This window comes from Diabrotica virgifera, chromosome 9, assembly GCF_917563875.1.
Source record: "Diabrotica virgifera virgifera chromosome 9, PGI_DIABVI_V3a".
Lineage (NCBI taxonomy): Eukaryota > Metazoa > Arthropoda > Insecta > Coleoptera > Chrysomelidae > Diabrotica > Diabrotica virgifera.
This window is the reverse complement of record NC_065451.1, coordinates 64,714,756-64,727,982: the sequence shown is the minus strand read 5'-3', so window position 1 is coordinate 64,727,982 and position 13,227 is coordinate 64,714,756. Positions and strand designations below refer to the sequence as shown.

Below are 13,227 nucleotides of genomic sequence, written 5' to 3'. Positions count from 1 at the left end.
AAATATTCCTAGCAAAAATATAGCCTATAAAAATGTGAAAAAAATAGTGTATGCGTAAAGTCTGCATACCGACCATCAGCGGAGTTATAGCTAATGAAAAGTAGGTTCTTATTCGTCCAATTCCGAAATCGAATATTTCGAAGTGAAATAACAAAAAAACGGAGCACTTTCCTGGGAAAACTCATTATAACTTTTTTAAAGTGCTTAAAAAAAGGTTTATTTTTGGTTTTTAAAAAAACTTTTACCATTAAAAGTAAGTGAGTTACGCTCAAAATATTGTTGGTCGCTTTTATTTTTTGGTAAAAAAATCGCGAAAATCACCCCCTAATTAGCATCAAAAAAATAAAATTAATCGCTATTGTCTCACAAGTTACTTTGCACATGAATTCTTTATATGATCTGTAAGTTTCATCGGTTTAAAGTACGTGTGTTTGAAAAGGCTGTAGTTAAAATGGCTTGAACGAGTCACTAATCAAGAGAGTATGCAAATTTTGAACAGTCATAGCATAACCAATTGTCTATCGGGAAAACAAAAAATCCAAAATATTCAGAAAAGTAAAACGTACATTTTATTACTCTTTGAAGTTTTTGGTATTACTAATAATTTTTAAGTTATTTTGAAAACAAAAATGAAATTTTTTTTTAATTAGAAAAAGAAATTTTTTTGAAACCATTTTTTTTTAAGAATGAACACTTTTAACCAACGATACTTATAGATCATAAAGAATACATAAGCAAAGTAACTTGTGAGGCGGTAACGATTAATTTTATTTTGGATGCTAATTAGAAGGTGATTTTCGCGATTTTTTTACCAAAAAATAAAAGCGACCAACAATATTTTAAGCGTAACTCACTTACTTTTAATGATAAAAGTTTTTTTAAAAACAAAAATAATTTTTTTAAACTCTTTAAAAAAGTTAAAATGAGTTTTCCCAGGAAAGTGCTCCGTTTTTTTGTCATTTCACTTCGAAATATTCGATTTTGGAGTTGGACGAATAAGAACCTACTTTTCATTAGCTATAACTCCTCTGCTGGTGGGTATGCAGACTTCATGCATACACCATTTTTTTCACTTTTTTATAGGCTATATTTTTGCTAAGAATATTTTTTTCGATAAAATCCTTACTGTTTGAGTTATTTGCGAAAAACTGTCCAAAAACATGTTTCTTTTTTGTTAAAAATGAACATATTCACTCGTAAATAACTTAACCCCCGAGAAAGGGTAATCCCCTCCATTTTTGTAAAATGGAGGGGATGTAGAATTGTAAACTTTTTCTTATATAATAATAGACAATTTCAACTACCTAATCCCAAATTTTCATCCTTCCTTTATTTTTTTTTTGGGTCAGATTGTTCGTTGATCGGGTTATCAGTGGAGTGTTTCCAATTGGTCAGCCACATCTTGGAACCTTTGTCCTAATGGGCAGATATCGTCGGCGTATTCTAGATCGCTTAGGCTGCACCTACATTGGATCCGTTATTCTCCGATCAGATCAGATCCGACGTCGGTCGACGTCGGAATAAAAAATAAACCCATAGTATTAAATGGGAGTGCCTACATTGGATCCGTTTTTCTCCGATCCGATCAGATCCGATATCGGCCGACGTCGGGAGTAGCTTCTGTTATTCTCATCGAGAAGTGTTTGGTTTCATTCCGGTTTTTGCATATAATTAATTGAATTTTTTGTTTTAACTATTTCATGAAATAAATCAACAATAAATAGTTTCCAAATCTTAATATTTAATTTTGTAATAATGTATATCTACCAGATAGATATTTTATAATGTTGTCTTGAATGGTTACAAAATCTCTTTATTTACATTTATACCTCTCGCACAGAATAGGAAACACCCTATTCTGTGCCTCTAGGTAAATAGTTTTATTGGGATGGATACTAGTTTGTAATATAATTACACTTTTATAAAAAATAACTTTTTTATTATAAAACCTTTTTATTATTTATAGGAAAGAATATAAAATAATTTAACGATAAACGATTTAACGATAAAATGCTTAAAATTCCAAAAATTACACTCTAATAAAAAATAGTTATTTATGAAACAGTTCGTGAAGTATGCTTTTTGCGAACGCACGCAATTTTTAGAGCACGAGCGACAACGGAGCTAGTGCTATAAATCGCGTAAGTTCGCAAAAAGTCCTTCACGCACAGTTCCATACAATATTTTATCTACGATAAACAAATATAAAAACTGTAACTCTTCGTCACTGGAATTCATTTCTATTCTAAAATTTTTAGAACTTTGGCATTTACTACAAACTACTTTCAAACCACAAAACTGCCATAAATTTTGTTGTAAGTCATTGCTCATATTGTCATCCCCACGACAACGCGAAAGTTAAGGATATTTGATTATATGAAAGTGTGCCAAAAAACCCATTGAAAGTGTGCGAAAAAGTTAATCCCATTTAAAATACATTGTTACTTCACGCACACTTTAAATTCTTCACGCACTGCTATCTATAATGACAGTTTTCACAAACTAAAAACTTATACATAATATGACAGAGTAGGTAATAGTTATTTATGAAACAGTTCGTGAAGTATACTTTTTGCGAACGCACGCGAATTTTAGAGCACGAGCGACAACGGAGCGAGTGCTATAAATCGCGTAAGTTCGCAAAAAGTACTTCACGCACAATTTCATACAATATTTTATCTACGATAAATAAATAAAAAAGCTGTAACTCTTCGTCACTGGAATTCATTTAACTTGACATTTAAAAATTCTAACTACTTTCAAACCACAAAACTGTCAAAACTTTTGTTGTAATTCATTGCTCATATTGTCATCACCATGGCATCGCGAAAGTTAAGGATTGTCACCATGACAACGCGAAAGTTAAAAACAGTGCGAAAAAGTAAATCCCATTTAAAATACATTGTTACTTCACGCACACTTTAAATCCTTCACGCACTGCTATCTATAATGACAGTTTTCACAAACTAAAAATTTATACATAATATGACAGAGTAGAAAAAGTACTTTAGATAATGTCACGGTTTTGTTATTGTACATGTACATATGTAGGACACAACATATTTGGAAAGAATAATTAACTTATTAAATATGAATTTTTGGTATGTGTATTAACTGTTATTTATAATTATGATTCCAAAAATTACACTAGTATAAAATAGTATTTTTTTAAATACCACTGTTGTTTAAAATGGTATATATAATTTTAAGTATATAAAGTTTTAATTATTTATTAAAACAATTAAAAAAAGATACGCAACAGCCGGGTTCCAACTGGGGACCTCTCGATCTGCAGTCTAATGCCACTGAGGCACCATCAATTTGTAGATATCGATTTATTAACGTAATTTGAAATATCATTGCATTAGTCACATTTTTAAAATAGTTTGAAATAAAAAAAATATCGATTTATCCATACAGTGTGATTGGTCAGTAAAGCTTTGTAGATCCGTTATAAGTAATAGATAGTAATAAAAGTTAATAACAAAAATTGTTCCAACTGATTACAGATTGATAATCAGTAATCGTAATTTGTAAGTTTTAGACAATTATTCAGTAATGGCTTACTTAAAATTTGGATAGATTTAGACCCGTAATTATTAATAATTTTGCTCTGAAAAATGAAAATATCTCGAAAACTAATAAATTTACACATAGGGAATGTTATACAAAAATTATAGTATGGTAATGGTACTTTTCGATAATGATATAAAATACAGGGTGTTCTATTTAAAATTACTGAGAAAATAATGTACTTGCGTTTTGACTCACCCTGTATTCAATATAAAGAAAATTGGCAAAACAAACATTTACGAAAATTTTGACAATAATTAAAAAAATATGACGTCAATAAACCATTGACCTTTTGCTTGCTTTTATTTATACAGGTAGTTAAACTTGTTACGATTTTCATATAAAATTGGTTATAACTTTGTAAATACCCCGTATAATATACCAAAACTTTATATTTTTGTAATCGAAAAGTTACGAAGATTTCGAATATAAAATAAAATACAGGGTGTTCTATTTAAAAAAACATAAGTTTGGTCTGCCACTATGTTATCGAACACCCTGTAACATTCTAACTAATTTTGTAATATAAAGCTCAAAGTTCGCTACAATTTTTGTTATTAAGTTTTATCGCTATACATTACTATAACGGATCTACGGAGCTTCACCCCACTAATAATTAATCGCCCTGTATAATAGCAGTTAAATATTGCATTGTTAGCTAGTTCTAAGCTATCCTGAAAATTTCAGGTGTCTAGGCAGCCTAGAACTATTTTTAAAATGGATTACAAAATTTGCGGAGTCCGTGACACCAACCAAGCCAAGTATATAAAAAGATTTTGAAATCAATATATTTTTTCTTTTCTCATGAATTATTTTACATTTTTGTGACAAAAAAATGGGAAATAGGATTTTAAATTTATCAGGATAGTTACGTAGATTTTTGTTTATATTAAATTCTCCTAAAGATCTGTTCTTATTAAATGTATGCATCCATCTACGTTTTTTTTCTGCGTCTTTTAAGAACGTTGTTTTCCAACAACAGCCAACAAATTAATAACACATCTTCATCATTGTCGGTGGTCGGAAGATTACTGAACCAATGTAGGCACCCTCGCCGGAAAACCGGTCTGATCGGATCTGATCTGATCGGAAAAATACGGATCCAATGTAGGCGCCGCCTGTCGGATCGGATCGGATCTGATCTGATCGGAGAAAAACGGATCCAATGTAGGTGCACACTTAGGCGTGTGGTTAACGTCCACTGTATCCCTCTTGTGTTTGGAGTTTAGTTTGGAGAGAATATATAGTCTATGGTTATGTTAAAAAGAAACGGAGAAAGCACGCATCCCTGTCTGACTCCAGTAAGTACGTCAAATTGGTCACTGTTGATCCCATTGTGTGTCACGCTGCATTTCGCCTCAGTGTACAGTGCCTTTATAATGGAAATTATTTTCTGCGGAATGTTTCTTAGCTCTAAAATTTTAAATATAGCAGCCTGAGATAGGCTGTCAAAGGCATGTATAGGGGTGTGTTCCATTCAACCGACTGTTCCATTATTACCCTCGCAATATTAATGTGGTCTATGCAGGAGTATTCCGCTCTAAAACCTGCTTGATTAGCTCAAAATTCAACCTTGTTTGTTAATATTTTATGTATGATGGTCGTGAAAATTTTATTTATGACGGTAAGCAAGGTTATTCCACTCCAATTTTTGCACAGTGTGAAGCCCTTTTTTGGAAGCTTAATAATGTTACTTTTCCAGCCCGCTGGAATGCGGTTTGTTTCCCACACCTCTCAGATTATGGGGAGCAAAAGTTCAACGTTTAGATGTGGATCAGTTTTAAGTAATTCGGCAGCAATGTTATCGATTCTTGGGGACCTGTCATTTCTCAGAGATTTAATAGCTGTTACTAACTCCGTTTTGGAAGGGGATTCGCAAGATATATGCAAGTCTATATTCTGCGGGCTTTCGACAATTTGATCTGAATTATCTCTGGGCGTGCCTAGCATCTCCTCAAAATTCTCTTTCCGTCTTTCTCTGCTTGGTCATGTGTTGTAATAAGTAATTCACCTTCTTGGATCTTACAATGTTTAAACAGTTGGGCCCATTTTTTGTTAGTCGTCTAGTAATTTGGTATAGCTCTCTAGTTCTGTTGTTTTGCTTGTTTTGCCAGGTCTTCAGCCCACCTTCTTTTGTCTTGTCTTACAGTTCTTTTAACTGCTGTGTATTTTCATATGTCTATCTAAATGGGATTTTTGAGAACACCTTTTGAAGCAAATTTCACACGCAAACGGCTTATCTCCAGTATGTACTCTCATATGATGTGTTAAATTGGAACTTTTTGAAAAACTTTTAGAGCAAATTTCACAAGCAAAAGGTTTATCGCCAGTATGAGACATCATATGTTCTTTTAAATGGGAACTTCGTGAAAACTTTTTGGTACAAATTGCACACGGAAAAGATTTACCTTCAGTGTGTATTTTCATATGCTTTTCTAAATTGTCACTTTGTGAAAAGCGCTTGAAACAAATTTCACAAGCAAACATCTTATCTCCAGCATGTACTCTCATATGATATGTTAAATAGGTAGTTTTTGCAAACCTTTTAGAGCAAATTTCACATGCAAAAGGTTTATCGCCAGTATGAATTATCATATGCTCTTTTAAATGGGTACTTCGTGAAAACTTCCTGGTACAAATTGCACACTCAAACGGCTTATCTCCAGTATGGACTCGCATATGATGTGTTAAATTGGAACTTTTTGAAAAACTTTTTGAGCAAATTTTACATGCAAAAGGTTTATCTCCAGTGTGGATCTTCATATGTTCATTTAAATGGGAACTTCGTGAAAACTTCCTGGTACAAATTGCACATGCAAAAGGTTTATCGCCAGTATGTACTCTCATATGCTGTGTTAAATTGGCAGTTAGTAAAAACCTTTTGGAGCAAATTTCACACGCAAGCGGCTTTTCTCCAGAGTGTATTTTCATATGACTGGTTAAATTGGATCTTTTTGAAAAACTCTTGGAACAAATCTGACATGTAAAAGTATTATCTACAATAGGTACTGTTACAACACTCTCTCTATTATCCTCTTTAGAACACATTTCACATGCTAAAAGTTCTTTGCCTATAGCGTTAGTTTCCACACTTGATTTTAAATCGGAACTTTCTGAAAACTTCCTGGTACAAATTGCACACGCAAACGGCTTATATCCACTATGTACTCTCATATGATCTTTTAAATTGGAACTTTTTGAAAAACTTTTGTCACAAATTTCACATGCAAAAGGTTTATCGCCAGTATGAATTATCATATGTTCTTTTAAATGCGAATTTCGTGAAAACTTCCTGGTACAAATTTCGCATGCAAAAGGTTTATCGCCAGTATGTACTCTCATATGCTGTGTTAAATTGAAAGATTTTGAAAACCTTTTGGAGCAAATCTGACATGGAAAAGTATTATCTACAATAGGTATTTTTACAACACTCTCTCTATTAACCTCTTCAGAACAAATTTTACATGTTAAAAGTTCTTTGTCTGTAGCGTTAGTTTCCACACTTGATTTTAAATCGTAGCTTTCTGAAAAGTTATTGGTGCATATTGTACACGTGAAAACTTGATCTACAGTGTGAACACTCTTATCCGAGTCAATATGATTCGTTGTTGAAAATTGTTTGTCGCAAATTTCAGTGGTAAAATAGTTTTTCTTAGTGTTCACATTCGTCGAGGTAGTTAGACATTGGTCCAAATCGGCTTTAATTCTAATATGGCCTTTGAATAATTTGCTTGCATCGGTTTGTATATCTTCATTGAAAAAACCTAAAATCGTGATTACTGATTAAACAAGACCATGTAATTAAATAAAAACATGTTATGATTTATGATCGGTAAAAAAAATATCGAAACAAAGGAGAAGGGGATATATCTAATAGAAAAAAGTGTCATTACTTGAATGTAATTACACTAGTCAACAAAAAAAAAACAAAAAAAATTGCGACTGATGTTAAAATGGCTGTACCGGGGAGTTTAAAGCGTCCTGCATGCGAATTCAAACACTAAAATTTTCCACCACGTATACAGGGTGAGTCATGAGGAACTGTACATACTCCTACCTCGTATAGAGGCTCCTATGGGGAATAACAAATGACCATTAAAAGGTGTCTGCTTCCATTGTTTAATAATATACAGGGCGAGTTTCGCATTTTGACAGAAATTTGTATTCGTCATAATTTTTGAACGGTCAGATCGATGTGTCTCTTATTTTGGTCAATCGTCACACTATTACCACCTAATTAACTGATTTATTCAAACTAGAAAAAAATCAGGTCCGGCTTTAAAAAATTAGTTCGTTCGGGTCTTAGAAAAAATTTCACCTTGTATACGCTTTTTGGAAACTCTAATATGAATTTTACAAATTAGACAAATAGGCAATTAAAATGGCATATTTGTTTTTTCCCCACACGATTACTTAATTTTTTATAAGAAAAATCAAATTTGACTATGAATTGAAAGTTTGGTAAAGTGAACCATAGATTTAAAAAAATTAACTTTTATTACAATAATTTTTTTAAACAAATATTTAATTTATGTTACCACCCAATCAATTAATTTATTCAAACTAGAAAAACATCAGGTCCGGCTTTAAAAAATTAGTTCGTTTGGGTCTTAGAAAAAATTTCACCCGGTATTCGCTTTTTGAAAACTCTAATATGAATTTTACAAATTAGACAAACAGGAAATTAAAATGGAATAGTTATTTTTCCCCACACGATTACATACTTAATTTTTTATAAAAAAAATCAAATTTGACTATGAATAATTAAAAGTTTGGTATAAAGTGAACCATAGATTTAAAAAAATTAACTTTTATTTCAAAAATTAATTGTTTTAACAAATATTTAATTTATGTTACCACCCAATCAACTTATTTATTCAAACTAGAAAAAATCAGGCCCGGATTTAAAAAATTAATTCGTTTTGGTCTTAGAAAAAATTTCACCCTGTATACGCATTTTGAAAACTCTAATATGAGTTTTACAAATTAGACAAATAGGCAATTAAAATGGCATAATATTTATTTTTTCCCCACACGATTACTTAATTTTTTATTACAAAATCAAATTTGTCAAAATCGGAATTTTAACCTAAAAATAAAAAAAAAACAGTGAAATCACGGTTTAACTCGCTACAACCCTGTTCCATTTTAATATTATTTTTCTGAAATTTTTACAGCACATATCTCTTACCATTGTGAAGACTATGAAAATTGTTGTAGACTTTCAGTCTTCTTCTCGTAAAAGTTATGAATTTAAAAAAATAAAAGGTGCAGATTCGTAAATTGCAAAGTTAAATCGCAAAAATTAAGTGAAAAAATTTAAAATTTATCTATTTGATCACGTCTATGTTAAACTGTAGAGTCCAAAGAGAAGTGTTATGGGGAGTTACAGATCTAGACGTGTTATAAAAAAAATGGTGAAACTTTTAATTGTAAGAAAAACGTTTAATTTTTTTTTATTTTTATGGTAAAATTGCGATTTTGACAAAATTGATTTTTTAATAAAAAAATTAAGTAATAGTGTGGGGAAACAAATAAATATGTTATTTTAATTTCCTATTTGTCTATTCAAAAAGCTTATACAGGGTGAAATTTTTTCTAAGACACAAACGAACTAATTTTTTAAAGCCGGCCCTGATTTTTTTCTAGTTTGAATAAATCAGTTGATAGGGTGGTCACATAAATTAAATATTTGTTTAAAAAAAATTAATTTTTGTAATAAAAGTTAATTTTTATAAATTTATGGTTCACTTTACCAAACTTTTAATTCATAGTCAAATTTGTTTTTTTTTATAAAAAATTAAGTAATCGTGTGGGGAAAAAATAAATATTCCATTTTAATTGCATATTTGTCTAATGTGTAAAATTCATATTAGAGTTTTCAAAAAGCGTATACAGGGTGAAATTTTTTCTAAGACTCAAACGAACTAATTTTTTAAAGCCGGACCTGATTTTTTTCTACTTTGAATAAATCAGTTTATTAGGTGGTAATAGTGTAACGATTGACCAAAATACCGAGACACATCAATCAGACCGTTCAAGAATTATGACGAATACAAATTTCTGTCAAAATGGGAAACTCGCCATGTATATTATTAAACAATGGGAGCAGACACTTTTTAATGGTCATTTGTTATTCCCCATAGGGGCCTCTATACGAGGTAGGAGTATGTACAGTTCCTCATGACTCACCCTGTATATTTTGAATTATCTTCTTCTTAACCCATTAACGCCCAGCGTACCTGCACGGGTACGGCAAATATAATTTTCTGCTGATGCCATCTATGGTTGAAAATCTCAATATCTGGGACACAAGACGCTTCTGCATAGTTTTATCTTTCAGACGGTGTAACAGATTACTGTATTTTTTCGCGTGGTTTTAAGATACAGCACTTTGAAAAAGCCATTGCAGTTGTGATTTGAGGTTAAATTGTGGTACGTAAACATTTTTATCAATAACGTTCTGTATTCATAAATTTATTTTGTTGCATGCCTGAAAGGGTACCCCCCGTTAAGATAGGCAAAATACCCTTACTCCCAGAATTCAATTTTATTAATTTTTTTACCTTCTAAGCAACTAAAAAATGAGATAACGCGGATTTTTAGCTCGCCACCCCCTTACCCCTCCCCCCACAGCCAAAAACGTAGATTTTTAAATTTAATTTTTTTTAGTTGGGTTGCAATTGATTTAAAAATTTCAAAAAATTCACACGTGTATCTGAGGCTTTTATAAAACGCGTCCATTTTTTATGCATCCATAGGTTGAGTGTACATAACCTCAAATTTTTTTTTAACTTTTTTAAAACCTTTAACTTTTTTTTGGAGGGGGCTGCAGGTCCAATTTTTTTTGCAATTTGTGTATTTTATCAAAAGCTATCTCTCTGATTTTTTTCAGGTTTTTCCGTCAGGTGCGCCATCTTGAAAAATCAAGAAAACTGTTTTTTTAGGGGGTTTTTGGGGATTTTCTCCATTTTATAGACTGCAACATATATCAAATCAAAGTTTTATTAATAGATTATGTATAATTTAAAATAACTGAGTATATTAGGATATTCAAAAATTGGGCGAAACACTTTTAAATCCCCCAAAAACCATGTTTTTTTAAAGTTTTGTAAGGATTTTTGCGGGTCTAATTATATTTTTTGTGATCGATACAGCCTGAATATTTTTTTTTTATTTTTTTACGTTCTATATGATTTAAAAAAATTAGGACTCACCGCAATTTTAGCCCACTTCCCCTATTCCCCCCCCCCCCCACAGCCAAAAATATCAATTTTTGGATTTTATTTTTTTTTAAGTCGGTTTGCAATTACAAATGTTATTCTGCAGCTATTTCTTTGTGGCATTTTTGTAATTAACTATTCTAAATGGTCATTTTTTAGTTAAATTGTGGCTTATTTCCCATTTAGAATAATTAATAATTATTAACATATTACATATTATTATAACCTCTTTTTTTTTGTTTTTTAATAGGTACGTATATTTTTTTTTTGGTGATGACTCCATGTCTATTTTTTTTGCGTTTTGTGTATTTTATCAAAAAGTATATTTCTGACTTTTTTCAGATTTTTCCGTAAGGTGCGCCATCTTCAAAAATCCGCAAAACTGATTTGTTCGGTGGTTTTTAGGGATTTTCTCCATGTTATATACTTCAAAATAGATTAACTCAAGGTTTTTTTATAGGTTATGTAGATATAATTTGAAATAACTGAGTTTTTAGGGATATTTTATATAATTTGCTATTGAATAAACTTAAAAACAACCTGCTAGTTTTCACAATCATAAACTTGCCAGGATGACACGTTCCACAATTAAAATTACGTTTCACAATTAAAACTTCCCCTGTTTCCATACCTACATCAAAGTTTGTCCGACTAGACACCGTTAAAATATTAGCATATTTTCAGCTTGCTATTAATCAACTTTTTTTGGTACGCGAGATCCAGGCCTAATATTTTTTGAGATCAATACAGCCTGAATATTTTTATTTAGCCTTTATAAAAGCCCATTTATAAAAGCCTTAGCTCAATTTTAGACCTCCTCCCTCTCAACCTACCCAATAAATCATCATTTTTTCGTTTTCATTTTCTTCTCAGTATATCTGTTGCTCAGTTTGTCCTCAAGTAAACTACAATTTAACAAAATAATTTCAAATGTTTGCAATATTTTTGTATAAAGTAAAGATGTCATTATGATATCTTTTAGGTAGGATACAAATAACAAATAGGATAGGAATACAAATAGTTTGTTTTGTGAATCAAAACATTTTGTTCTTTGTTCATTAGTTTGTATTTAGTAGGTACCCTAATATTACTTTACATTATACATATTCTAATTATTCAAACATGTGCTTGTACCATCTACATAACCTATATCTCTGATCTGCCTATTAAAATGTCATTTTGCTTCACGTTTACTGCCACGTAAAACACCATAAAAAGAATAAAGAAAGTATTACCAAAGAATATATAGCTCCGTATATACTCTTAGAGTATTCGGAGAGTATATTCGTTGATATTAAACTTCACAGTTCTAAAGTCTTCATCGCTGTCTTCGTCTATTACAGGTATAACATCTGTATTGTCAAAGAGTTTTGTAAGATATTCTGCTGGCTTGATGATTTTTGTAAAATATCTTCCATGCGATAAATATAATATTATGGCAGTTACATGCGAACAACAGCCTATGGTTATGTTGCCGTTTCCGCAACTCTCATCTACAACAGTATCTATCGTTTACTGTTTTCCAAACTATCTTCGTTTGGCTCATAATGCGAATAGACCATGCTGTATGCTTGTCCCCATTAGGTAAATTATTCCGATTCATTTTTTTGCACAAACTTACTCAAAAACAGGTCCTTATAGCAAATCCACAAGGTGCAAGGCAGTACCGCGGTCGGAAAATTGTTTAAACAATTTTTTAAACGAATTCAAAAAATCAATTTTTTCACTTAGGACAAATTTGTTTTCGATTCTCTGGATCAATCTGAGTAAAAAAGGTCTCTTGTGATTTTTCTATAAAATGGACTGTTGTCGAGTTACATGCAATTTAAAATTTGAAAAACGCGAAAATGGCCATTTTCAAGGCTTAATAACTCGATTAAAAATTATTATTATGAAACTCATAAAGTGACTAACTCAAAGTTTATATGTATTGGTTATAAAAGGTTATATGTACTGTACACTCGACCTACGGGTCTATAAAAAAATAGATATGTTTTGTAGAAGCCTCATAAAATTTTTAAATTAATTGCAACTAAACTAAACAGAAAAATTGACGATATAAATTAAAATAGAAAAATTGACGTTTTTGTGGGGGCAGGGGAGGGGGTGGTGGGCTAAAAATGCGATTAGTCTTATTTCTTATTCACATATAACGTATAAAAATGAAAAAAAAATATTCAGGCTGTATCGATCTCAAAAAATATCATTAAGCCCGCAAAAACCCTTACATAACTTAAAAAACATGGCTTTTGGGGGGTTTAAAGGTGTTTTGCCCAGTTTTTGATAAACCTAAAATGCTCAGTTATTTCAAATTATACATAATCTATTAAAAAAAACCTTCAGTTGATCTATGTTGCAGTCTATAAAATTGAGAAAATCCCTAAAAACCCCCTAAAAATACAGTTTTCCTGATTTTTCAAGATGGCGCACC

The 13,227-nt window shown here is 31.2% G+C and overlaps 1 protein-coding gene across 1 annotated transcript; it reads right to left on the bottom strand.

Moving 5' to 3' along the window:
• Positions 1–5,727: 5,727 nt before the first annotated feature.
• On the bottom strand, positions 5,728–12,358 carry LOC126890966 (zinc finger protein OZF-like). The gene is made up of 2 exons (XM_050660147.1): positions 12,313–12,358; positions 5,728–7,337 (listed from the first exon to the last, which is right to left on the bottom strand). The coding sequence occupies exons 1-2, from the start codon at positions 12,356–12,358 to the stop codon at positions 5,728–5,730; spliced, it is 1,656 nt and encodes a 551-aa protein (XP_050516104.1).
• Between the last annotated feature and the right edge of the window lie 869 nt (positions 12,359–13,227).